General features: G+C 44.6%; 1 protein-coding gene across 1 annotated transcript in view; it reads right to left on the bottom strand.

The window, feature by feature from the left end:
* Positions 1–25,881, bottom strand: part of CTNND2 (catenin delta 2) — a 2,320,710-nt gene that overhangs the window by 1,916,609 nt on the left and 378,220 nt on the right. Inside the window, 1 exon segment of the mRNA XM_029590042.1 lies at positions 2,677–2,810. Within this exon segment, the coding sequence (XP_029445902.1) occupies positions 2,677–2,810 (134 nt within the window).

Consider the following 25,881-nt stretch of genomic DNA (forward strand, 5'->3'; position numbering starts at 1 on the left):
CAGTAACAATAGCGTTGGAAACCAAAGTCAGCTTCCAGTATGCTTCTTACTGCATAGAGACTTTTATACTCATTAGTGCTGTTATCAATGCTGTGCACCATAACTTTGAACTGGGACTTAAGGGGCTGATGCAATAATGTTTGCGGAAAGCGGGCACTGACTTTTCAGTGCCCGCTTTCTTAACACACGCATGGTGCCTGCAAGGGGGGCACCATGCAATATGTAAATTAGGGGGTCATGCTAGGAAGGAGGCGCTAGGGTCGCTTGTGCGACCTTAGCACCTCCTTGTTAACACGACCTGCCGCGGCTGCCAGTTATGAAGACCGATGCCGGTAAACTCGGCCTCGGTTTTCATAACCGGCCATCTGCCAGTAATGGAAATGGCCACCGATAAACTTGGCGGCCGTTTTCATTATTGGAAGACCAGCATCGGTCTTCATAATTCGGTGGTCTGCCGAGTTATTTTATTTTATTTTTTTTACTTTAAAAAAGAAGTACAGAAAAGCAGTTATTTCTGCTTTTCTGTACTTTTTACCTGCGCTCAGCTATTAACGCCTGCTCCAGGCAGGCGTTAATAGCTGAGCGATAAATGTGCGTCTGAAACACACATTTATCTTTTTGCATGTGGAGTGAATGAGTAATAGGCTCATTCATATGCATTTGCATGTGACGAGCGCTATCTCATTCACTCCGCGTTGGACGTGTGTTCAATAGGCGGTAATCCCCCTATTGCATTAGGGTGTGGATTAGCACCCATTTATCCCGCGTCTGACTGCAGGTTATACAGTGCGCTCAGCTGAGCGCACTGTATTGCATCGGCCCCAAGTGTTTCCAGTGCTAACGGCCTTTAAAAATATCTTTCCTCCCGCTCAGGCAATCCTGACCACTCAGATGTTATAATGTTACGGGGAGATGTGGAGAAAATACTAGGGATGTGCATCATTTTTATGATGAATTAAAATATCGTACAATATTTTATAATTTGTCATGCATCAGGGGTCCCCGAAAATGATAGGAAAACCCCTAAAGTCCCCTAAAGTCCCTGGTGGTCCAGCGGGGGTCCCGGGAGCGATGTCCCCCTCTCGGGCCATCGGCTGCCACTAATCAAAATGGTGTCGATGGCTCTTTGCCCTTACCATATGACAGGGGCTATCGGTGCCATTGGCCAGCCCTTGTCACATGGTAGGAGCAATGGATGGCCCGTGCCATTTTTTAAGGCGCCAGCCGTCCATTGCTCCTACCATGTGACAGGGGCCAGCCAATGGCACCGATAGCCCCTTTCACATGGTAAGGGCAAAGGGCCACCGGCGCCATTTTGTTTACTGGCAGCTGATGGCCCGAGAGCAGGAGTTCGCTCCCAGGACCCCCGCTGGACCACCAGGGACTTTAGGCAAGTTTTTTGGAGGTCGGGAGGGTGGGGTATTGTAAATAATTAAATTTGAAGGTTTTTTTTCCAGATCAGGACAGCCGAAACAAAAACCGGTCAGAACCATGGGAAACAAAATTTCCCGTGGTTCTACGAAAACCAAACCCGGAAACGATTGCCAGTACAATATACATCTCTAGAAAATACTATGTTTGAGATATGGCTACTGGATCCACTATCCAGGACCACCAGCCCAGGGGTTACATACAGAAGTAAACATATCAGCTAGAACAGACATAAAATGATATCCAGGAACAGCAGTAAATACACAAACACAAAAAGGAATATTACAACAGGAAAACAAAGACTTTTTTACATATGCAAAATGTCTACTGCATGTGCACCCAAGTTGTGCTGATACATCATAACATTTTGTTAACTAATCTGTTCACATTACTGCAATTTGCAAAGGCAGTGACATATATTCCCTCTGTGCGACAGACAGCATATAATAAAAAAAAAAAAAATACCGAGTATCTATTTAAATTTCAAAAAGTTATCTGCATTGATGGAACAAAGAAATCACTGGAAAACTAAGTGAAATAAAATAACTATAGTACAAAACTAGAGTAGTTTCCTACAGCTTATTCAGCTATTGATATTTTCATTTCCCATGGCAGCTTTTTGAGAGTTGCTACCTAAATGCCCTTCAGCCATTTCAGATCCAAGCATAAGGGACTGTATGCAAATGTGAGAGAGACTCTCTGTTTTAGAAAGAATATATATATATATATATATATATATATATAGTTCTTTTTTTTTACAGATGATTGAATTCTGAACATACATGACAGAATTGCGAATGGACAGTAGGTAGGGCTGAAGCTTTTACAATTAGCGCTACTGATCACAAGTTTCACACTTGTGCTAATTCAGCCCCTTTTGGTGTCTATTACCATGTGTCCAATACAAGTGCATGCGTTTCACTTTCTAGACAATCTTTTACTGACATGCAGGAAATAACACAGGGCAAAATATCTCTCTGGTTTTAAGTCTTCTCTACTGAGCAGTATTACTACATATTACTAAAAAAAAAAAAATCACAAAGTGCTGTAATTAAACCAAATGTCCACTTAAATGCTGTCAGAAAAGTAATTAGAGAGCATCTACAGCACCAGGCTGTACTTTATCAGCTCCTTGGAGGTATTGCAATGTAAGGCACTGAGCCACAACACAGTTGAGCATAAAAGCCATTAGAAAAGGTGCTGCAAATTTTCAGGAAGATATATAATTGGTCACACTGTGTCTACCTGCTCCTTGACAGAAGCCAGAATGGCGGAGGTAGTTTCCGTCTCTGAGCCATCCCCATTGGATGTGTTCAGCACAGGGCTGAGGGAGCTTGTGGTTTCGGAGCAGGACGGCTGGTCTGGAACAGGCATGGCTCCTGCAAGTCAAAGAAATGCACAAAGGTTTAACCTCAAGAAAGCACAACCAAATCACATTTGCTTTATCGTTCCATTCTGCAGATGCTACTAACTGCGTGGCTGACGCAACAGAAGAGGTTGGTATACGCCTGTAGTCCTCTTGGAGAAAATTCACCGTAGCACACACCATAGGGCAGCCATAACAAATGGGAAGCTTAGGAGGTTCTCGTTCGCCTAACATATGTTACGCAATGCTACATTGTGTAGTGTTTCTTGGTAGAATGGTTTTCAAGAGATACCTGGTTTCCTTTGCAAACCATTGCAATGTAAGGAGAATCAAAGGCAGCAGCTGCAGATTAAACACTTCAGCGGGCCACATTGATATGTGTAATATCCCTCCTCATTCATAATGGGCTAAGACCTTTAAAACAGCATTTCTGTGGTACAGCTGTCCTAAAAAATGGTTGGCGGTGAGGTGGTCTACTGGTTTCTTGTGTAATTGAACACCAGAATAACATATGTTTACTCTATGCACCCCGCTGCTCTCATTTGTAAAAGCACAGCTGCATCGTTTTTTTTGTTTAGAAATTAAAAAATGTTAAATCTAAAAGCAGAGCGGCATTTCTTTATAATGGGCCAAAGCACCAGCTACACTGAAATGCATCTGCTTTTTTTTTTTTTTCCATCTGTGATTTCAATGAAATGAGCGCCATTGCAAACAAATTTCTTACAGACCCTGCAGTTCTGCCACATCCCTGTGCCTTATCAGTGTACATGAGCTCACCTCTGGTAAGATAGCAAGCAAAGGTCAGCAAAGACCAAAACACCAGCAAAAATAAAAAAGCCAAATTAAAGTCTGTAAGAGATTAACCTCACATTTTTGTTTGACTTCATACATCCTAACATCTGTACTGTAACACCCTGCTACGCTGTGATGCTAAAGGAGTCGCTGACCTATCTACTACCACTACCACTTAGCATTTCTATAGTGCTACAAGATGTGTGCAGCACTCTTACTCCTTGGCCTTTCTCCTATTCTGAAGAGGGTTAAACACACTTCATACTCTCTAGCAATCCGCACTATATTATACTGTCGCACAACAGTAACTGCATTTCAATGCAAACGACTTTCAGCCAATTATACTGAAATGCTGCTTTTAATTGGGAATGGGAAAATGTGATTTATAACTCTACATTTTTATTTTTATTCCTCCCACGTCCTGTCAAATATACACCAAGCACCAGACTGACCTCCTGTCATGAAGATGGCAGAATGCAGCTTCCTAACAAGAACACAATGCATGCCTTTCAGGTGGTCATTAGCTGCCACTGTGCTTTCTGGCTTTGCATTAGCTTCATAGCTTGAAGAACAAGAAACAGAAACCAGAATCCCGAGGTACGCCATTGATGTTATGTTGCCAGAAAATCATCTTTTCTGCTTTCTTGTGGATTTCTTTCAGCTCTGCATTGACAGTTTCACTTAAGACATTCATTTCATTCAACAGACACGGCTTAGTTAAAATGTCTTATAATTGCAACATTTTCAGTGTGCAATTATTCTTTTTAACTATCCTAGCATCTATTTTCTTTATTCATTAACACTGACAATGTCATAGACTTCATTGATCTGTCATTACTTGATTTCTTTTCTCCTGTGCCATGCTATGTGATAATAAATCATGTTTATTGTTTTTAGCTCACTGTATCATCTTACATTGCATATGTGGATAAAGGATGCTAGTGTTAATGTCCATATTTAATGCACATTAATATGCCTTAATGAAGATTTTACCTAAAGCTCATGTACTATGCACATTATCTGCATGAATATTAATGATGCCACACAGTAGTGTAATGCACATACAAAAGACCTCACCAAAAATGTTTTTAAAATATTCTAATGGTCTAATTAGTTAATGATGATGAATAAGACATCAAGCTTAACACAGGACACAATACAAAGAAAGTTAACTACACCTCAGTTAATGTGCCAGTGGACATGAATGGGCCTTTTCAGCCTCCACAAACCTGCACAACTCATAGATCTAAACAAGGCCTCAGAGCCTGCACCCCCTCTCCCACCCCCCACAAACAGTGATCAGGTCTTTTCAGCCTACATCTCTTTCCCTCCAATAGAGTTTGAGGTGTTGAAGACCATGGTTCCCCACGCAGGAGACTCTGGGGCCATGACCCATGGCCCCCACCTATCTCCCCAAATCTTCACTAGCAGGAGCAATCTGGTTTCTCTCCCGCTGGTTGCGGCACCAAAAAAAAAAGTAGAAAATGGTGCAGTGAACATTCTGACTTGAACAGCAGTCCACATGCTCTGGCATTTGGGTCACAGTGCGCTTGGCATCATTTTTTCTTTGGCACTGTGGCTGACAGGAAGGAACCGGTTCCCAGTCGCGGGCAAAGACGTGGGTGACATTCTTTCCGAGTAAGTGGGGGGATTGGCTGGGGTGTCACTGGCCCGGAGTCCTTATTGCTGGCTAGGGTAGGGGAAAGGCCCAGGCCCGGTCATGTTCAAGGAGGTGAGGGGGCGGCGATGGAGAAACCAGGTCTAGGAATCAAATGAAGAGGCAGTTCTTTTCTAAATATATTATGATACAATGCTAGAAAACCCCGAGCTGTGCTTAGGTTTTATAATAATATCCCAAGTGCTCCAAGCAAAGTATCTTGCATTCATAGGTTCGAGTATCTTTTAAAAATATTTATTGTTCATACCAGGTAATAAAAATGATCATGGATCTAAACAAATTTACAAGTAAGCAGCTATTTAATGAATTAGAATGTATTTATCAGATGAGATAGCAAATGTTGCTTACCTGATGTAACAGGTGTTCTCACAGGACAGCAGGATGTTAGTCCTCACAAATGGGTGACATCGAGGATGGAGCCCACCACGGAAAACTTCTGTCAAAGTTTAAACAGAACTTTGACTGGCCCCTACTGGGCATGCCCAGCAAGGCACTGACCCTGCAGCCAGCAGGGGTCTCCCTTCAGTCTGATTTTCAAAGCTACAGGCAGTGCCTAAAAAGTAAAAACAAAACAAACCCAACACCGCGGGGTGGCGGGCGGGTTTCGTGAGGACTAACATCCTGCTGTCCTGTGAGAACACCTGTTACATCAGGTAAGCAACATTTGCTTTCTCACAGGACAAGCAGGATGGTTGTCCTCACAAATGGGTGAGTACCGAGCTGAGGATGTCCTGACGTGCACCAAATGCACCCAATGACGTGCAACAGGCACAACAACTGGGGTGGAATTTGGTAAAGGGCATCCGCACCCTACCGGGAAGGTGGAAGGATGTTGGTACATCACGTTGGAAAAAGGTTACGCAAGACAGATTGGCCGAAGATGGAGTCCTGTCTTCCAGCTTTGTCCAAACAATAGTGGGCTGCAAAGGTATGGAGAGAACTCCAGGTTGCAGCTTTGCAGATGTCAGGAAGCGGCACCGATCGAAGGTGTGCCACTGACGTCGCCATGGCCCTCACAGAGTGTGCTTTCACACGGTCTTGAAAAGGAATGCCAGCTTGCTGATAGCAAAAAGAAATGCAGTCCGCCAACCAGGAGGAAAGAGCCTGCTTACCCACAGGATGTCCTAACTTGTTAGGATGGAAAGAGACAAATAATTGAGTGCTCTTCCTGTGAGCAACTGTACGGTCAAGATAAAACGCTAGAGCTCGTTTGCAGTCTAGGGTATGCAGAGTCTGTTCCCCGGAGTTGGAGTGGGACCTGGGAAAAAAGATAGGTAGTATGATGGATTGATTAATATGAAACTCAGAAACTACCTTAGGTAAAAATTTAGGGTGAGTGCGGAGTACCGCCCGGTCCTGCAGGAGCTTAGTGTAAGGCGGATAGGTAACTAGGGCCTGCAATTCACTAACCCTGCGAGCTGAAGTGATAGCCAAAAGGAATAACACTTTCCATGTGAGATACTTTAATTCACAGGAGTGCAGAGGTTCGAAAGGAGGTTTCATTAGACGACCAAGAACCAGGTTAAGGTCCCAAGATGGGGCCGGAGGACGTAAGGGTGGCTTCAGATGGAGCAAGCCTTTAAGAAAACGTGTTACCAGGGGTTGTACTGAAATAGGGACACCCTGTACACCTTTATGGAAGGCGGCTACCGCACTGACATGCATCCTAATGGAAGAGGTCTTTAGACCGGATTCTGATAGGTGCCATAAATAGTCCAAGAACTTAGAGATTGGACAGGAAAGGGGATCAAGGGACTGAGAAGTGCACCATGATGTGTACCTTTTCCATTTATATGAATAGGATCTTCTGGTAGAGGGCTTTCGTGAAGCTATCAGGACACGAGAAACCGAATCCGAAAGGTTAAAAGGCTGAAGGACTAACCTTTCAACATCCATGCCGTCAGGGACAAGGCTTGGAGGTTGGGATGGAGGAGGCATCCGTCGTTTTGAGTGAGCAGATGCGGATCCGTTCCCAGAGGGATGTGCCTGCGGATGGAGAGATCCTGGAGTATGGGAAACCACACTTGGCGTGGCCAGTGGGGTGCTATCAGGATCATGGTTCCTCCGTCCTGGCATAGCTTCACGAGAGTCCTTGACAGAAGAGGAAGTGGAGGGAATGCATAAAGCAGACCTGTCGTCCACTTGAGGGAGAAGGCATCTCTCGGCTGAAAGTGTTGGCTCCGAATGAGAGAGCAGTAATCGTCCACTTTGTGGTTCTGAGGGGACGCAAAGAGGTCTATGCGGGGAAAACCCCACTTGTGAAACAGAGAGGTCACTACCAGAGGATCGAGTGACCACTCGTGTGGCTTGAAGACACGGCTCAGCTGGTCTGCCAATACATTGTCTACTCCCGGCAGGTAAGTGGCCCTGAGGTACATAGAGTGGGAGAGGGCTTCCGCCCAGATCTGCGCAGCTTCCTGACACAGAAGGAAGGAGCCTGTGCCTCCCTGCTTGTTTATGTACCACATGGCCACTTGGTTATCCGTCTGGATTAAGATTATCTGATGGAATAGATGATCTTTGAAAGTTCGGAGTGCATAGCGGATTGCGCGAAGTTCCAGGAAATTTATCTGGTGTTCGGCTTCCTCTTTGGACCATAACCCTTGGGTTTGTAATTCGTCCACATGGGCTCCCCAACCGATGTGAGAAGCGTCGGTGGTTAGGATTACTTGCGGATCCGGTGGAAGAAAAGGTAAGCCCTGAAGGAGGTTGACCTGAGTTGTCCACCAGGTTAAGGATAGGCGCAGGGCCTGTGTGACTGTGACTATGGAGGACAGAGGCTTAAAAGCTTGAATCCATTGGTGTCGTAGAGTCCATTGTGTTACTCTCATGGCTAGTCGGGTCATGGGAGTGACTTGAACCGAGGATGCCATGTGTCCTAGGAGAATGAGGAACTGGCGAGCCGTGGCAGTGTTTTGAGACTGGAGCTGGCGAGCCAGGGATATTAGGGTATGGACCCTCTGAAGAGGAAGGTAAGCCTTTGCCTGCAAGGTGTCCAAGTCTGCTCCAATGAAGGATAAGGTTTGAGACGGGACTAAGCAAGATTTCTCGTAATTGACAAGAAACCCTAAGGAAAGGAGTGTTTGAATTGTCAATTTTAGGGAGGATTGAGCTATGTGTTGGGAGGAGGCCCTGATTAGCCAATCGTCCAGGTAGGGGTAGACGTGGACACCTTCCTTCCTTAGGAATGCTGCTACCACTACGAGACATTTGGTAAAGACTCGTGGGGCAGAAGCCAGACCGAAAGGTAGGACACGGTATTGATAATGGTCGTGGCCTACAAGAAACCGCAGATATTTGCGATGGGATTGTGTGATCGCAATGTGGGTATAAGCGTCCTTGAGGTCGAGAGAGCACAGCCAATCCCCCTTTTGCAACAGAGGGAGCAAGGCGCCCAGGGTTACCATCTTGAACTTTTCTTTTTGCAGATACTTGTTGAGGGCCCGAAGGTCCAGAATTGGACGTAGCCCCCCTGATTTCTTTGGTATTAGGAAGTATCTGGAATAGAATCCTTTCCCTTGTTGACAAGGAGGGACGGGTTCTATAGCATTTGATTGTAGAAGAAGGGATACTTCTTGATGTAATTGAGTGAAATGGCTGGTTAGACTCCATGCCTGAAGGGGCTGGGAGTCTGGCGGAAGTGTTATGAAGTTTAGGTGGTAACCCTGTGCGATAATTGCTAGCACCCACTGATCTGAGGTGATCTGTTTCCAACGGTGTAAGAAGTGGAACAGTCGACCCCCCACAGGGATGTGTGGAAGAGGGAGATGGCATGTGCTCAATACAGGGAAGTCAAAGGCCCGCCGTAGGCCCAGAAGGTGGGGCTACAGTAGGTCTCTGCTTTCTTGGCTGACGAGGCTGAGGCCTGTTAGAGGACCGTGCAGGACGAGCCCTAGTTGACGGAGGGTAGTAGCGACGTGGTCGAAAGAATGACTTCTTAGAGTCCTTCTTTTGCGGTTGCTTGGAGGTCACCTCAGGTGGGACAGATGAGAGTTGTTTCAACGTCTCATGGTGGTCTTTTAACTCCGCCACAATCTGTTGAATTTGCTCTCCAAACAAATTGTCGCCTAAGCAGGGCAAATCAGCAAGACGATCTTGGACTTCTGGGCGAAGGTTGGATGACTTTAACCAAGCCCAACGTCTGGCTGAGATGGCTGTGGCTGAAACCTTCGTGGAAGCATCGAATATGTCATAGGCAGTCCTAATCTCGTGCTTCCCTGCCTCAAATCCCTTGTGAAGAAGGGCTTGAAGCTGTGGTTGGTATTGGTCCGGCAACGTGTCAGCATAGTCTTGCATCTGCTTAAAGATGGCTCTGTTGTATTGAGTCATGTAAAGTTGATATGAAGCTATGCGTGAAATCAACGTAGCTCCATGATACACTTTCCGTCCTACACTATCGAGGAACTTGTTGTCCCTGGTAGGTGGGGTAGAAGAGTGCGGCTTAAGACGCTTGGCCTTCTTCTGCGCGGACTCAACCACAACAGAGCGATGATCCAGTTGAGGTTTTTGGAAACCTGGTGCTGACTGGACAAGGTATGTGGAGTCAGCTTTCTTGTTAACTGGTGACACCGATAAAGGAGATTCCCAGTTTTTCTTGAGCAGATCCAAAAACACCTGGTGTATAGGGATGGAAGCGATGATTTTTGGAGCATCCAGAAATTGAAGTAGTTCCATCATCTGGTGTCTGTCATCAGCTTCAGATTGTAGTTGAAAAGGTACAACTTCTGACATTTCTTTCACAAAATTAATGAAAGATAGATCCTCAGGAGGAGATCTTTTTCTACTCTCTGTAGGAGATGGTGGCGAAGGCAGATCTGTGTCAGAAGAGGTATCATCATCATCACCCCAGGTATCGTAGGGATCATGTGTGGCTTGTAGCCCTGATGGACCTGGCTGAGGCTCTGAAGGCATCGATGGAAACCGAGGTGGAATCGGTGCAGTAGGTGGAACCAGAAATGGCATCGATGGCTTCGGTGCTGCCGATGGAATCGGTGCCTGGCGCGGAATCGATGGAGCCGAAGGATAAATCGGTGGAGATATACCAGAAGGTACCGATGGAACTACCCCGGAAGGGGGAATTCGAAACGGTGTTTCTCCTGCCGATGAGAAACCAGTCGGAGACGGTGGTGTTGTCGATGGCACTGGAATCACCGATGGAAGGGCCGTCATGAGTGCCTCCATGCGGCTCAGTAGCGGTGCTAGCGCTTGTATCAACGGCTCGGTGGTCGGTTCCCTCCTCGGTGGCGAAGCCAGTGCCGGCATTGGTGCCGGGGGCGGCACTGGAACCGGTGCCGGAGACGGTGCCGATGGAGGTTGTAATTTCTTCATCGCTTTCTCGATGGCCTCCTGGACCAGCCGGTCCAGTTCTGCCCGGAGACCAGGGGTAACCATACCCGGCTCGACGGGAGAGGGAGGCTGAGGCAGGGCCGGAGGGACCACCGTAACCGGTGGGATCACGGCCCCCACACCCCGAGAGGGTGAGGGTTTCCTCGATGCCGGCGAACGAGACGTGGAGGGCATCCGGTCTGTTCGCGGCTTCTTTGTCGGTGGCTCGGCTTGAGCAGAGGTCGATGGCTGTGGATCCTCGACAGGCCGAGACTTATGCCGTCGATGGCGGTGCTTTTCTTTCCGATCCCCTCGCCCATCGGGGAAGGGACGGGAGTCGACGGCCGAGAAGCGATCGATGGCAGACGGTCACCGGAGGGTTGACGATGATGGTACAACTTCGACGGTGCCGGTTCCGATGACGTCGATGCTATCGATGGCGTTGGGGTTGGTGCATGGAAGAGGAGCCCCATCTTCTCCATCCTGGCTTTGCGACCCTTGGGTGTCATTAAGGCACATTTGGTGCAAGTCAGGACATCATGCCCACTACCCAAACACATTACACAAACCCTGTGGGGGTCTGTGATGGACATAGTCCGGGTACAATCCGGACAACGACGGAACCCCGTTGCCATGGCTGGAAGCCAAAATTTAGGCTGGGGATCGGTAAGTGCCCACAGGCCTCGAGGGCCAAAATCGACGGCAGTCGATGGAAGAAGGCAAAAAACTTACCGGGTTCCGTAAGATGACTAAAAAATTTGTCGAAGGGAGACCCCTGAGGGGCAAATTTTCTTAGGAAATTAATTTCCAAATTCCTGTCAGGAACGTGGTTAGAGAGCTCCTTTCACCGCGTGGCAACTGCTGCGCGGAAAAAAAGAAGACTGAAGGGAGACCCCTGCTGGCTGCAGGGTCAGTGCCTTGCTGGGCATGCCCAGTAGGGGCCAGTCAAAGTTCTGTTTAAACTTTGACAGAAGTTTTCCGTGGTGGGCTCCATCCTCGATGTCACCCATTTGTGAGGACAACCATCCTGCTTGTCCTGTGAGAAAACTGGATACTTGTTCACAACATTGCCCCTGTAGCTTTCAATATGCCCTCTTGGATTTAGAGTCCCTGATCTAGAGGTTACAGGAATGCCCAGGGTTTTTCTCACCGTCCCGGACTTCTGATCCTTCGCTCATGCATGAAACTTCTGATCCTGAGCGCCGGGCTTCCACCAGCGGGGAAGAGAATCTAAGCCTCCGGGGCCCACGGCGTCGTGGGTGGGTGTCTCACACCTCATTGCTCACTCTCTCTGTCTACAAGAGTCATCTTCCAAACAGTTCTCAGGTGGGCAGTAACAAAACCATACAGCAGACTGGGAGTGGTGTTCAACCAAAATGTAATTTAACGAAATCCAAACTAGCATGGCAAAAATCATCACCTTGAGCAAAAGAATAATGACTCCCAGTACCACTGTCTCCTTATCCATCTCCCAACTTGAATCAGTGTCCTTTCCACAGTGGTTAGAAAGGGGAAAATAGTGCTTCAAAAATATGAGGTAGGAAGGTGAAGGCCAAAACAATTCCTCCCCTAAAAATAGGAAAAAACCAATACATTTTCTTCAGCCTCAATAACTCTCCTTCAGAGCACTACGGGCTCACTTGACTGGTAGGTGGACAGGCAGTCTCAATCTTATTCCTTCCAAGAAGTGGGTCTTGACTTCAAGGCTGGTCAGGTCACTAAATAGCAGGCTCACTTTCTACAAGAGAAAGGGAAAACCCCTTCTGATCCATGAGGGCACAAAAAGAGGATTTCTCCCTCATACCCCCTTTTGTAGGCTGTAGGACCTGCTGGGATCACCAGCACAAAAAAACTCCAATCCTCTCCAAACCAAAATTACAGCCCAATCCAGTTTATAAAAGGGAGCTTGACCAATCCCAAAACAGAGGGGAAGATCTGAAAATGCAAAAAACCTCCCAGCAGATGAAAACCGGGAAAATGTTTGGTAAGGTGCGAAGCCATCGTTTACAAATATATCTCCCATACAATAAAGCAGCCCAAGGGGAAAAGACAGAGAGCGCATATAACCAAGACAACAAACCTTACTGCACAGGCTTCATGTGATGGTACTGTACACACACACATGGTCCAAACATTCTCTGTTTTCCTGGAAACAAACATTTTTTTAATAGATCCTCATTTACATATATGTTAATCGATGCATGTGTGTAACAATCTAGAGTATTAACGAAAATTGTTCCAATGCAGAACTTAAAATTAGGCCTTTCTTTTCCTAGTCATTCTTAGGGTCAACTATGTTTTTTAATTTACAGATCCATTTAAAGCTAGTACAATGCATAGGCTTTAAGGTCCTATAAAGCAGTGGTTCTATTGGGCCACACCTGGCAGATAATGCTTATAGGCATGACACACTGAAGATCTGACCATCACAGGGCTAAATGTAAACATATATTCTGCATCCACAGCCCCCCCCCCTTCCCCCCATCCACAAACAATGGATGCAGAGCAGAACTAGGATATTTCAAATACAACTCACTATATAAAAAAGATATTCTGATTCCAGTGCTATCTCAGTAACAGAAACACCTACTCCCTTTCTACCAGGCGCATTGTAAAATGCAAAAACTGAAAAAAACCACTCAGCAGCACATGTGTAGCAAACCTTCCATACCGCTGCAACACTAATTCCTAGGACTCAAACAGCAATAGCCTTTCCTGTGAAAAGACAGCAGTGCAGCACCAGTGCATGTCCTATTCAGAATGAGAAAACACAACAAAGAAGATTAATACAAATCCCTACTACTAGTAAAATACCTCACCTCAGTCACACATACAGATCTAGCTTTCACCAAATAACAGACCACAAATTACAAATGTGGTGACAAACACTGGAATGGAAACCTTCAGAAGCCACTTTGCATGCAGTGCAGAACTGGAGAGCTAGATACAGAAATACATTTCCTCCTACACTAAGCAAAGTACATAGAGAGAAGAAATGCACATTCCCAAAACTGCCATATTATGGCTCTTGCACCCCATTACTCCCCCTCCATGCCTCCATCATCCTTCTCCCAATTACTCCTTTCAATCATCCGCTCACACTCACATCCCTGCCCAGCATTCCTGACCCCCCATATCCTGTTCCCTGTGCTCCCTCTCTCCCCTGCTTGACTCCCCCTACCCCCTTCATCCCATCCCCCTCCCTGCCCAGCTACCCCAATCCCCTGTTTCCTACCCCTTCCTGCTCAGCAGACCCCACACTCTCCCTCTCTCCCTTCCACCTCCATCTTCCCAGCATCCCCAACCTCCTTTCCCCCACCCTCTCCAGGATGAAGAGATGATCATCAGCAGCAGCATCACTCCCAGACTCAGCAGGGGAAGATAAAAGTTTGTGTCCCATCAGGCCCAGAACAGCAGGAGCTGGCAGTGTCTCGCTCTGATCTGGGTGAAGGAGGAAACAGCCTCCCACTGGGCCAGAAAGAAGAGAAGGAAGTGAGTGGAGCCTCCCGTCAGGCCCAATGTAAGAGAAGTCAACCAACTCCCACCCGGGCTGATAAGGAGGCAGCCTCCTGCTGGCCCTGAGACGCACCTCCCAGGACCTCCCGACACACCAGTGAGAACCACTGCTATAGAGTACGGTTTTTCTCATTTGTTGAATGACCAGGGTGGAGAAAAAAATATATAAGCTGAGAGAAATAACTACATTACCCCAATGACACTGAATTTAGGAAAGAAATGTGTTGGCCTTCTTGATTTATAGCTGGGCTTCTCATATGAGGTCTTTCATGAATATACTGAGGATCTGACATCCAATTCTTTTGAATGCATTTGAATTCTTGAGTGAGAAGCATTTAGGGTCTGATTTACTAAGCTCTTTTTCTTATGAGTGGGGGCAGAGATGGAGAAAGTCTTAGTGAATCAGGCCCCTTAGTTTGCCCGTTTTCCGCCAAAACATAAGTAAGGGCAAAACAGAAAGTGGGCTTAAATATTGCACTTTCGGATGAAAATGGGCAGAGGGTGGCTGGTTGGGAAGAAGGCAATTTAGGAAGCAGTTTAAAAAAAAAACCAAAAACTTCTTTTGTCGGCTCTGAGATAAACAATACAAATATTATCTAGATTTTATGTAAACACTTGAGAAACTATTCCATATACGAATCTTAGCATTCCCTTATTGCAATAAAATGCAAAAAAATGACAGGAGATCTAAGCATTAGTATGGATTTGTTGGGTTACAGTGAAATTTGGGAAGGAGACCAGTCAACTGGGTGTGGGGGGGGGGGGGGGTGAACGTGACCAGATAGGCATGATTAAAGATGAATTTTAGAAGCCCGGCGTGCACATAAATTAGGGAATGTGCGCACAAATCGAGCTTATGAGCGTCGACCGAATTTTAAAAGCCGCCCAGTTGCACGCGTATCTCTCGCTGCGCACCCATCTCACACGATTTTAAAAAGGGGCATAGTGTGGGCCTGGTCAGGCGGGGAGTGGGCATTTCAGGGTATGCCCAAGAGATGTGAGCGTAAATACTTATGCACCCTTGCGCGAAACCCAGGTTCACAGCCGTGTAAATTTACTTCTGCTAGGGAGGAGGTGTACGTTTGAAAAAAAAATTAAAACCTGTCATTTCTGCTGGGCTTAAAGGCTCTGGGGGTAAACCGGGGGCGTGCAGGCTATAAAACCAGGGGGAGTTGGAGGTCCCAGTTCTTAAGTGGGTGAACTGGTGGAACTGCTGATGGCGTGGATGCACGCCCATTATAAAATACCCTTACTTTCGAGATAGAAACGGGATTTGCAAGTCTAGGCTTGCAGCCACTTAAAATTGGGCGCGCATGTGCACGCAGGCAGGCTATTTTATAACGTGCGTGCATATGTGCGTGCAAGTATAAAATGGCTGCCGTATCTGGGCACGCACTGACGCACAAGCGCCAAAGTGCACCCGCACGCCGGTTTGAAAGTTATCGTCTTAGGCCCTGACTCATTAAGGCCTTTCTCCCATTCTGCATCTATGGGAAAAATGCTTAAAGTGAACTTTCAAAACCTGCGCACATAAAAATCAGCATATCTGCATGTAAAGAGCATACGCTCGCATACATGCTATATTATAAACCTCAAAATGCATACATAAGTAAGGGTCCATGAGTAAATCTGCAAGTTTAAGAAAGGGCAGGCCAGGGGCGTTCTGGGATGGGCCCAACAATTACGAGTATAAGTTGCTATTTTATAAGAGGATTTACGCATGTAGACTTGGCAGTTAAGCTCGCTCATATTTACACCTGCTCTATATCTGATCTCATCTTAAAAGTGAAATACCAACTGGGAGGAGGATCTAGATGAAATGGGGGGAGTTGAGGGTGAAGAGTCAGGGGGGTCTCGATGACCTGCAGATGGACTGGGTGAACCTGTAGACTAATTGGTAAAATTGGTAATTTCACTGCCGCACGCATGTTACAAAATGTTCCGACTTACACGTGTAAAACCTGACTCACGGGGGAGGGGGGGATGCATGTAAATTAATCAGGGAAAATCTCCATGTGTACATTTCTTAAGATAGAGAAAAAGTAAGTAAGTATAAAAGTTGCACACTATTTATCTGGATAAGCTCCAATAGATCTTAAATGCGGCATTTAACCTAACAAGTTCTGATTTATCTAAATTTAGCCAGTTAAGTCTTTTAAAAAAATGCCACTCAGCCAGCTAAGTCAGATAACCGGATTAGTCTGAAAAGGGCTACTTTCTGGATAAATAAGATAATATGGTTAAATCTGAAATAAAGCTACTTATCTGGATGCATAAGACAGATGGATAAGTGTCAAATATAGTTATTTATCCGGATAAACAGCAGAGTTATCCATCTATCTTATCTGGACAAATAGCTCTATTTGAGACTTATCCATCTATCTTACATATCCGGATAAATTGCACTTTTTATATTTATCTGGCTATGTTGCATTTTCTTTAAGACTTATTAGGCTAAGTAGCAGCTTTGCTGCTATTAGCCAGATAAATTGGAACTCCAGGATAAAAGCAATATGTAGTTCAGTGATTTTTTTTACATGCACACACATGTTGCAGGGTACATTTACGTGTATTTTATAACTTGTGTAAATCACGTACGCGCAGCATATAAAACACAGGAGCAGATTTTCACACTCCCATATACACGCACATATGGATTGTAGCGATGTCTTCTGGTTAAAACCAGAAGACATCGCTACAATCAACCAACTCCCCACCCAAACTTACAATATATTCTCTATCCCTAGACTCAAAAAAAGAGGAGGTGGTCTTCTTCTTGCAGCAAAAAAAACACTGGGAATGTCGCTGCAAACCTCAATATCCTCACACTCTCTAGAATTCGCAGTTTTCAGATCTTCTCACCTTCAAATCGGGCTAATTTACGCCACCCCAGGATTCCTCGAAACAGACCCTTCACCTTTGATTGAAAATATAGTAAAACACATCAACTCCAACATTCCAGCGATCATCCTGGGGGATTTCAATCTCCATGTAGATGTATCCCCCCTCTCTTCTAGTTGTGAAACCTTCCTAAACACACTAAACTTCATGGGTTTCAAACAAATAATTAAAGAACCCACCCACAAAGCAGGTCACACGCTGGACCTCATTTTCATTAACCAGGAAATTACCCATTCCTCTAACCCTACATGCATTCCAGTTCCTTGGTCAGACCATATGCTGATCAACACCGTACTAAAGATAAACCTACCTACAACCCCAGGAAGGCAGAATAACTCAATCCAATTCAAGAAAATGTGCAGCCAAGAAACACTCAGCAATTGCCTATCAGGTGAATTCAACCAACTAGACCTTACAAACGTGGAATCAGCCATCACGTCCTGGAACAACATTACCAAAAAAGTGGCCGATACCACATGCCCAACTATCACCAAAGCTCATCAAGCAAACAAGGACAATAGAAAACCTTGGTACACACCAAATCTAAAATCCTTAAAACAAGAGCTCAGAAAAAAAGAACAACACTGGCGGAAAAACCCTACATCTACCAACATCACAGCATTCAAGTCCACGATGCACCTTTACAGAATATCCATTCTCCAAGCAAAAAGAAACTTTTACTCGCAAAAAATTCACCACTTCATCTTCGACCCCAGGGCGCTTTTTTCTTTCGTATCATCACTCACTAAACCCGCTTTGACATCCATACCAGATGATAAAGCAGCAAGCAAAGCAGAAGAACTGGCTACCTACTTTAAAAATAAGATCCCAAAACTCCTAACTCAGTCCAAGAATAATATCAACACTTCACCAGTTACACCTCGAGCTGCTGTCCCATCACAAAAGGTTAGCCTTAGGGAATTCGAACCGACCTCATCCTTAGAGATCGAAAATATCTTAAAAAAGCTCAAACCTTCTTCACACCCTCAGGACTCCATACCCACCAATCTACTCATCGCCTGCGCTAAAACCATCTCCAAACCCATTGCACAAATCATCAACTGCTCCTTCTCCCAAGGGCTAGTACCTGATCCACTAAAAATGGCAATCGTAAAACCACTACTAAAAAAATCTAGTCTTTCTCCAGAAAACCCATCCAATTTTCGCCCAATTGCAAATCTACCTTTCATCGCAAAAATCATGGAACGTGTTGTAAACAAACAACTAACTGAATACCTAAACGATAACAACATTTTGTCTCCAGCTCAGTTCGGTTTCCGCCAATCACGAAGCACGGAAACTCTACTTATCTCACTAATGGACTCCATATTACTAAACCTGGAAAACCGACACCCTTGTCTTCTCATCCTACTTGATCTCTCGGCGGCATTTGACACGGTCAATCATAACACATTAATAGATCGTCTGTCAGACATAGGCATCAGAGATGAGGCCCTCAAATGGTGCAAATCATTCTTACAGAACAGACAGTACAAGGTCAAGGTCAACAAGGAAGTTTCGCAACCAGTCACCTGCACCTTAGGAGTCCCACAAGGCTCGTCACTTTCTCCAACCTTATTCAATATATACCTTCTACCACTCTGCCAGCTCCTCATTAATCTAAATCTCATACACTACTTATACGCAGACGATGTGCAGATAATGATTCCTATCACTGAATCTCTCCAAAAAACCCTGGACTTCTGGAACTCTTGCCAACTAGCCATCAACAACTTGCTCACGAGCCTCAATCTGATTCTAAATCAAAGCAAAACAGAATACCTACTCATCTCCCAAGACGGAACCCACACACATCCCAGTACCATCTTGTCTTCTCAATTAACAATGTCCACACAAGTCAGAAATCTAGGGGTTATCCTTGATAATCAAATGAATTACAGATCTCTCATAAATAATATCGTAAAGGATGGATTCTTCAAATTACAAGTTTTGAAAAGGTTGAGACCTCTCCTCCATTTCCAAGATTTCCGTTTAGTGCTTCAAGCTATCATTCTCACGAAAATAGATTATTGCAACTCGCTTCTACTAGGCCTCCCCGCTAACGCCATAAAACCCCTACAGATGCTGCAAAACGCAGCAGCAAGGATCTTAACCAAGTCCAATAAAAGAGACCACATATCACCTATTTTGAAAACCCTACACTGGCTACCCGTGAAATTCAGAATACTATTCAAAGTGCTCTCAATAACCCACAAGGCTCTACACAACTTGGCACCACTCGAGCTCAAAATCCCTCTCCGATTCCACACCTCCTCCAGACCAGTAAGACAAGCCTATAAAAACAACCTACATACACTACCGATGAAGTCAGCATTAAGCAAAAGAGCCTTCTCTACAGCGGGCCCCAAAATCTGGAACTCTCCCCCACCAGAACTCAGAGCAGTGCAATGCTCATCTACATTTAAAAAAAGACTCAAGACTTGGTTGTTCAACCAAGCTTTCCCATAACAGCTTCCTGTGGAACATCTCGGCCAATGATTACCCACCTGAGAGCTATTTAGATCATCTATAGAACTCACTTAATCTATGGCAGTCGAAGACATAACCTAGTCTTATAATTAGCAACTGTTTATTTAACCTACATTAGGCACTGTATCTTTTACTTATACCTATATTAGGCAATGTATCTTTACTTGTTAACCCCATATTTACTTATCCAAGTTATATCGACCTGTTCTTTGTAAGACATTTACTTGTCAATGTTATTGTTCTGTTAAAATGTAAACCGAATTGATAAGTAATTCTGTTATTGGAAAGTCGGTATATAAAAATGCTAAATAAATAAATAAATATGGGCGTGCAAACAGCTGTCTGAAAGTTATCCTCTCTATGAATCGGGGCCTAATTAGATTTACACAGCAGACCTCAAGATTCCTTGGTACTGGTTGTTGAGGGAATTAGGGGATCTGCAGTGGTGATGTTCTGCTAGGTCTTACCAGGTCGCTGAAGGAAACCTTTTTGAACTTGCTTCCTTGTCACCATTGCAAATGAAGCAGAAAATGGAGGCAGCCACTAGCCCCAAATTGGTATCTTTCTTTTTCAAAGAAAATCATCAGTATCTCTTAGGAAGAAGGGATGGTATACTGACCTAGTACATCGAGCGTGCATGAGAAGATACTTTAAGGTGAATTTTAAAAGCCCCGTGCCCACCAGAGCCGGGAGATCCATGCACAAGTCGGGCCTGCACGCACCGAGTGGATTTTATAAGCCGCCCAGGTATATGTGTATCTCACGCTACGCGCACAAGCCTACATTTTTCAAAAAAGGGTGGGGTGTGGGCATGGTCTGGGCGAGGATGGGCGTCTCAGAGGAAAAACAACAGTTTTGCATGTAATATTTACGGGCACAGGCACACACCGGGATCCCCTGCCGCGTAACTTTACTATTGCTATGTATAACGTGTAAGTAATAAAATAAAAAAGTCTAGGCTAGTCGGCGGGGTTTTAAGGGTCAGGGCTAACAAGAGAAAAGGGAGACTATTAAACAAGGGGGGGGGGGGGTGGGAAGTCTTATCCCTTAACTGGGCAAACTGGAAACAAACTGGGAAAACTCCCTATGGCATCGGCGTACTTCCCTTATAAATTTCCCCCACTTACGCAGTAGATGCGGCATTTGCGTGCACATGCATGCATCCATTTAAAAGTTTATGCATGTCCAGCCGATTTTATACTATGCGCACATACACACGCATGTGTTATAAAATGGATGAGTCTCTGGACGCAAGCCAGCAAATGCACACACATGCGCCGGTTTAAAAGTTACCGTCCCTATTTATATTCTCATATTCAGTACTTCAAAGAGGATTACATTCAGCTACAATAGGTATTTCCCTTTCCCTGATTTACTAAGGCTTTTTTCCCATTGTATGTCTATGGGGAAAATGCTTAGTAAACCAATCCCCGAATTTGTACCTGAGGCAACAGAAGGTAAAGTGACTTAACTAAAGTCACAAGGAGAGGCAGTGGGATTTGAGCCCTGGTTTCCAGACCACTGCTCTAACCCCTAGGCTACTGCATATCTTCTGCATACAATATAGTTATGATTAAGCAATTATCTGCCAACTAGGCACAGATCTTAAGTCATACCTATGATGTACAAAACCTAAAAGGGGTATGTGTGCTGTCAACCAAGCGTGCCTGGTAAAGGGATGATATTTATCCATCCAGCTGATAGGTTTTCAAGATGCAGGAATGAAGCTTGTATATCTGAGAGTCAAATATACAGTATATCCTGATTTCTAACTCCCAGAGAAGAGTCAAATTGATGACAGACTACAAAGTCAGAACAAACAGGTAAACGAGACCTGGTGGTCTCTATACTTCCATTTCAAAAGTTTTCATGCTAACAGATTCCCAGATAGCTTTTAAATGCACTCCAAGAGAGACTCATCTGCAAGACTTGGACTGTCTGGAGATGACTCTTAAATCAGGCAAAGTACACTATGGATGGATGTTAAACCAGAACTGGATATGGCATTACGTAGCAAACACTAAACAAAAACCCTATGGCGTTAAGTGTTCAGTAGCCATATTTAAAAAAATAAACAAAAAAAAACACAACACAACCACTTGAATCCCAAGACACAAATTCAAGATTCTGACCTTAACTCTCTACTTAACTATGGCCAAGCTATTTTATTTGTTTGTTTTTCCTCTAAAGCTAAGTTAAAAAAATTAGTTTGTCTTAATCTAGCTTTTCTGGTCAATACATAAAAAATAATAACTTTTGTACTTTTCTTTTTAACAAAAAATAAAACATTTGAATTTTTCTGGAGTATGATAGGATAAAAATACTACAGAATATGTACTGATGAGCATCATTCTTCCCTTCCCCTTGTGCATATATTGGGTCATGTACCTACAGCACCTGAATGCAATCTACTTTGAACTGCCTGGAAGGCAGAATATAAATCAAATAAATAAATAAAATCAATCAATACATAAAAAAAAATTCAATATAGCACTGATGATTATCTTGTCATTCAACACGCTCTTCTCTTTATCTTCTGAAATGCCAATAAATTGATATGAGAACAAAAAAGGTCATCTCTTCTATTTTCCCCAATATGCAGACACGGCTGCAAACTATTTAAAATGAGATATTTATATGAGCTGGAACCTTCATTTACCAGAGAAGGCATGGTCCTTTAAACAGAGCCATTTCCTAATTGGTTCTACTGGCCTAAATACTCCTCGATTCCTTGCTGTACAGACATGAAAATTTGTCCAGTTAAGGCAAGGCATTGTTTAATATCTTCTTTAAATTCCAGTTTCTCAACATACAGATATCTAATTCTTGTATTCCCCAGGAACAAGATAAGGGAAAACATGACAGCAGGAAAAGACCATGCGGCCTATCAGAGCCATAGTTAGGCAATGCGGCACCTATGGCCAAATGAAAAACTGTGCCCGAGAGTCTGGCACTGCTGTGTCACGTCAGCTAAAAACTGGAATGGGAACCACAAGAAGCATGCAGGGCGATGCTGGACAAATACAAATTGAATCCATATTCTCAAAGCTGACTTACTCCAGTCATCAAAGTGGAAATGAAATGCTTTATTTTAGCTTTGCTGTCTGCTCATTTAATTTTTCTAATCATATTGGTCCCGGTCTCATTTTTTCTGCTTTCCTCTTGTTGGCTTCCTCTAATTCCTTTTTCAGGATCCATTTTCTCTCTTGCTCCCTGAATTCTTCATGTCCTCTAGATCTGACATTGATCTTCTACTTGTTATCTCATTTTGCTCCATTTCTCTCTGCTCTACCTCTCTATCCACTGATAAATTTCAGCCCGCAGTTCTCTTCTCCATTGCCCCCTCTCATCTTGCCCCCTCCCTCTCATTGGGTTCTTTAATCACCAACCCCTGCCCAGCATCTCCTTTCTTCCTCTCCCTTCCAGCATTTTCCCTTCTCTTTCCCCTCTCTTCCAGCACATTTCCCTTCTCCCTTTCCCTGCAGCATCCCCCCTCCTCAAAATCTCCTTCTCCCCTACTGCATATCTCCCCCTTACCTTTCCCAACATATCTCCCCTCCTCTCCAAGGTTCCCATCATCTCTCGCCTTTTACTTCCCCCCATTTACCTGCATCTTTCCTCCATCCCCTTCCCAGCACCTCGCCCCCTCCCCCCTTTCCCATCATTTACCTCCACCTGTCTCCCCCACATCCTCCCCCAGCATTTTCTGCCACCCCTCCCCTTCCAAGCATTTCCGTCCTCTGCACTCCACATCTTTCTACTCAGCATCCCTTCTGGTCCTAGGTTTTCTTCCATTACCTGGCTGATCCAGATTCCTCTGTGTGTGCGAGGGAGGAGTTAACCCAGGCCCTTTAAACCCCTCTAAAATGGCTGTTATTTTTGTTTTTATAATTTACACATCCTCCACAGCAGGAGTAAACGTCCGCAGCAGTGGGCCTGAGTGTGCACCAGGGCACGTAAGTATTTCCGCACACATCTCTTCCATCACGTCCCAAAATGGCCACGCACCACCCAGCCCATGTCCCCCTTTTGAAATCGAGTCAGATGAGTGCACAGGGGGGAGATACGAGTGCATCTGAGCGGCTTTTAAAATTCGGTGGGTGCGCAAGACCGACTTGTGCGTGCAGCTCCTGATTTTGGGGCTTGCCAGGCCTTTTAAGATTTTCCACAAGGTGTGCATAACTTAAGCTAAGATCTTTGAAACTATATCATCATTTATTTTCCTAAAGCCATATCGTTTTCAGCCTCTACTAAACCTTTGTGCATGACATATATTTTCCTAGTAAAACAAAACGCTATCATATTTGGAAAAAAAAAAGCTTCTGCCTAAATGGAAGGCAACTCCAGTCCTCAAGAGCCATTAACCAGTTACGTTTTTCATGATAAGCCTACTGAATATGCATGAAATCATTATGCATAGAACTGAGGCAGTGTACTGTACACACAAATGTATCCCATACTACTCATTGAAGCTGCTAATACAGGGGTCGATTTTTAAGGAGCGGCCTGGGAGGGAAGTTCCCTACCCTCCTGCCCATACTCCCTCCCTCTAACCTTGTCCTTTCCACCCCCTAAACCCTTTACCGTACCTGTTCCTTTTTTTATTTTGTTGCTTACTGCTCCGTTGGAGAAATAGCAACTTGCGCGTGTCAGCAGTCCCATCCCCGGTACAGGGCAAATGGCCTCAGCCTGGCCCCTCCCTGCCCCTCCCCCTCCCCACTCCTTTCCTTCGGCCCGGCACTTCTGCGCGTAACCTGGGCCCCTTCTATGATGCGCGCAGCGCGCGCAAGGCCCGGCCACGCGCATAACCCCTGGATTTATCGTGCGCGGGGGATTTAAAATTCTCCCAACAGTGTCAATTTATGTATTTTGAAAATTTTCTATTCTGCATTCATACACATTGGGGGCGATGTAATAAGACCCGTGCCAGAATGGGTGCTATTTTTTTGCACCGATTTTTGTCAGCGAGTGCAGTAATAACTGGCGGCCCTGTGGAATGTAATAAATGTAAGGAATGCAAATGAGATCCGTGCTTAAAAATCCGCAGTAGGTATAAAAACACGTGCCAAAGCCCCAATGCAGGAAACTGCATGAAAAATAGATGCTAAAATCAGCGCCAATCTAAAAAATGCTGCAGAATTACCCGAGTGGTTGTTTAAAGTGTCATGGGCCAAACTGATTACTCTTACATTGATCCAATAAGAGATATCACAGCCTACAAAGGATTGTAAATTGTCCTGTAAAATGCTTATGAATTAGATAAGTATATATATATATATATATATATATATATATATATATATATATATATCCCAAAGCTCATTTCAAATAAATTACTATTTTGCAATATTGTTTCAGCTTCAGATACACAGGCATACTGGGAAATGTACAATTACAGTTGGCATGACTTATTCTCATGTATATGCACCCAAATATGCAAGCAGAATTATTTACAGTTGACATAACTTATTCCTAGAGAGTTTTGTGCACCTCAGAGAGGTGCTTTTACTCCTGCCCTGACCTAGGAGCTAAAAAACCCATGTAAAAAACAGGAACTAACAGTTCTCCCAGCTAACATGGCTCTTTGCATTACCCGTTAACAGCTAATTGCTTCGTGTACATGGCATTTGTATGGGCCCATGCTATACCAATCACGTTTTTACTCCGATTTTTGTGCTGGTTTTTTCAGCGCTAAAACCTATATTACATACATGAGTACAGTTAGTGCTGAACAACCCATGTAAAAATTGAAGCAAAAACAAGCGGATGGCTTAGCACAGCTTATTACATCGGCCCCATTATGTTGGGCATTGGGGATAGGTTGATTAAATGGCTGGCCTCTTTTCCATCAAAGACATCACAGATGGTATGCTTAAATGATCATCTTCCAGTAAAATCTGTTGTGCTGTCCACCAGTGCTCTGCAACATCCCCATTCCTATTTAACATTTTTTTAGGGACACAGGCGAGGAATATTTGGAGCCTTGGTCAACATTCAAAGGTTATATCCATGTAAATTTTTGAGTTGCCTAGACAAATCTGGAGATTTGAATATTTCCCCCTGCTATCTGGCTAAATTTTATTTGGGATACTCATTACCCAAACAAGATTTACCTGTTTCAAAAAAGGCAGTGATGGAGGCATTCTGGGATTGTGGTAACATTTTAGACAGTAAGCACTGATATTCAGCGCCACTCAGCTAAAGTTAGCTGGATAAATTTGGTTGGAAAATATCCTGCTTAACGTTACTCAGATAACTATATATAGGTTACTTTAACTGGATAAATTAAAAAGGCAAGCGTGACCCACAATGCAAGCCATATACTTGCACAGGGTGGTGGCTCTGAAGGATGGTAGCCTGTGAACCACTGATCTTCCCAACC

The sequence above is a fragment of the Rhinatrema bivittatum genome, chromosome 2 (assembly GCF_901001135.1).
Source record: "Rhinatrema bivittatum chromosome 2, aRhiBiv1.1, whole genome shotgun sequence".
NCBI lineage: Eukaryota > Metazoa > Chordata > Amphibia > Gymnophiona > Rhinatrematidae > Rhinatrema > Rhinatrema bivittatum.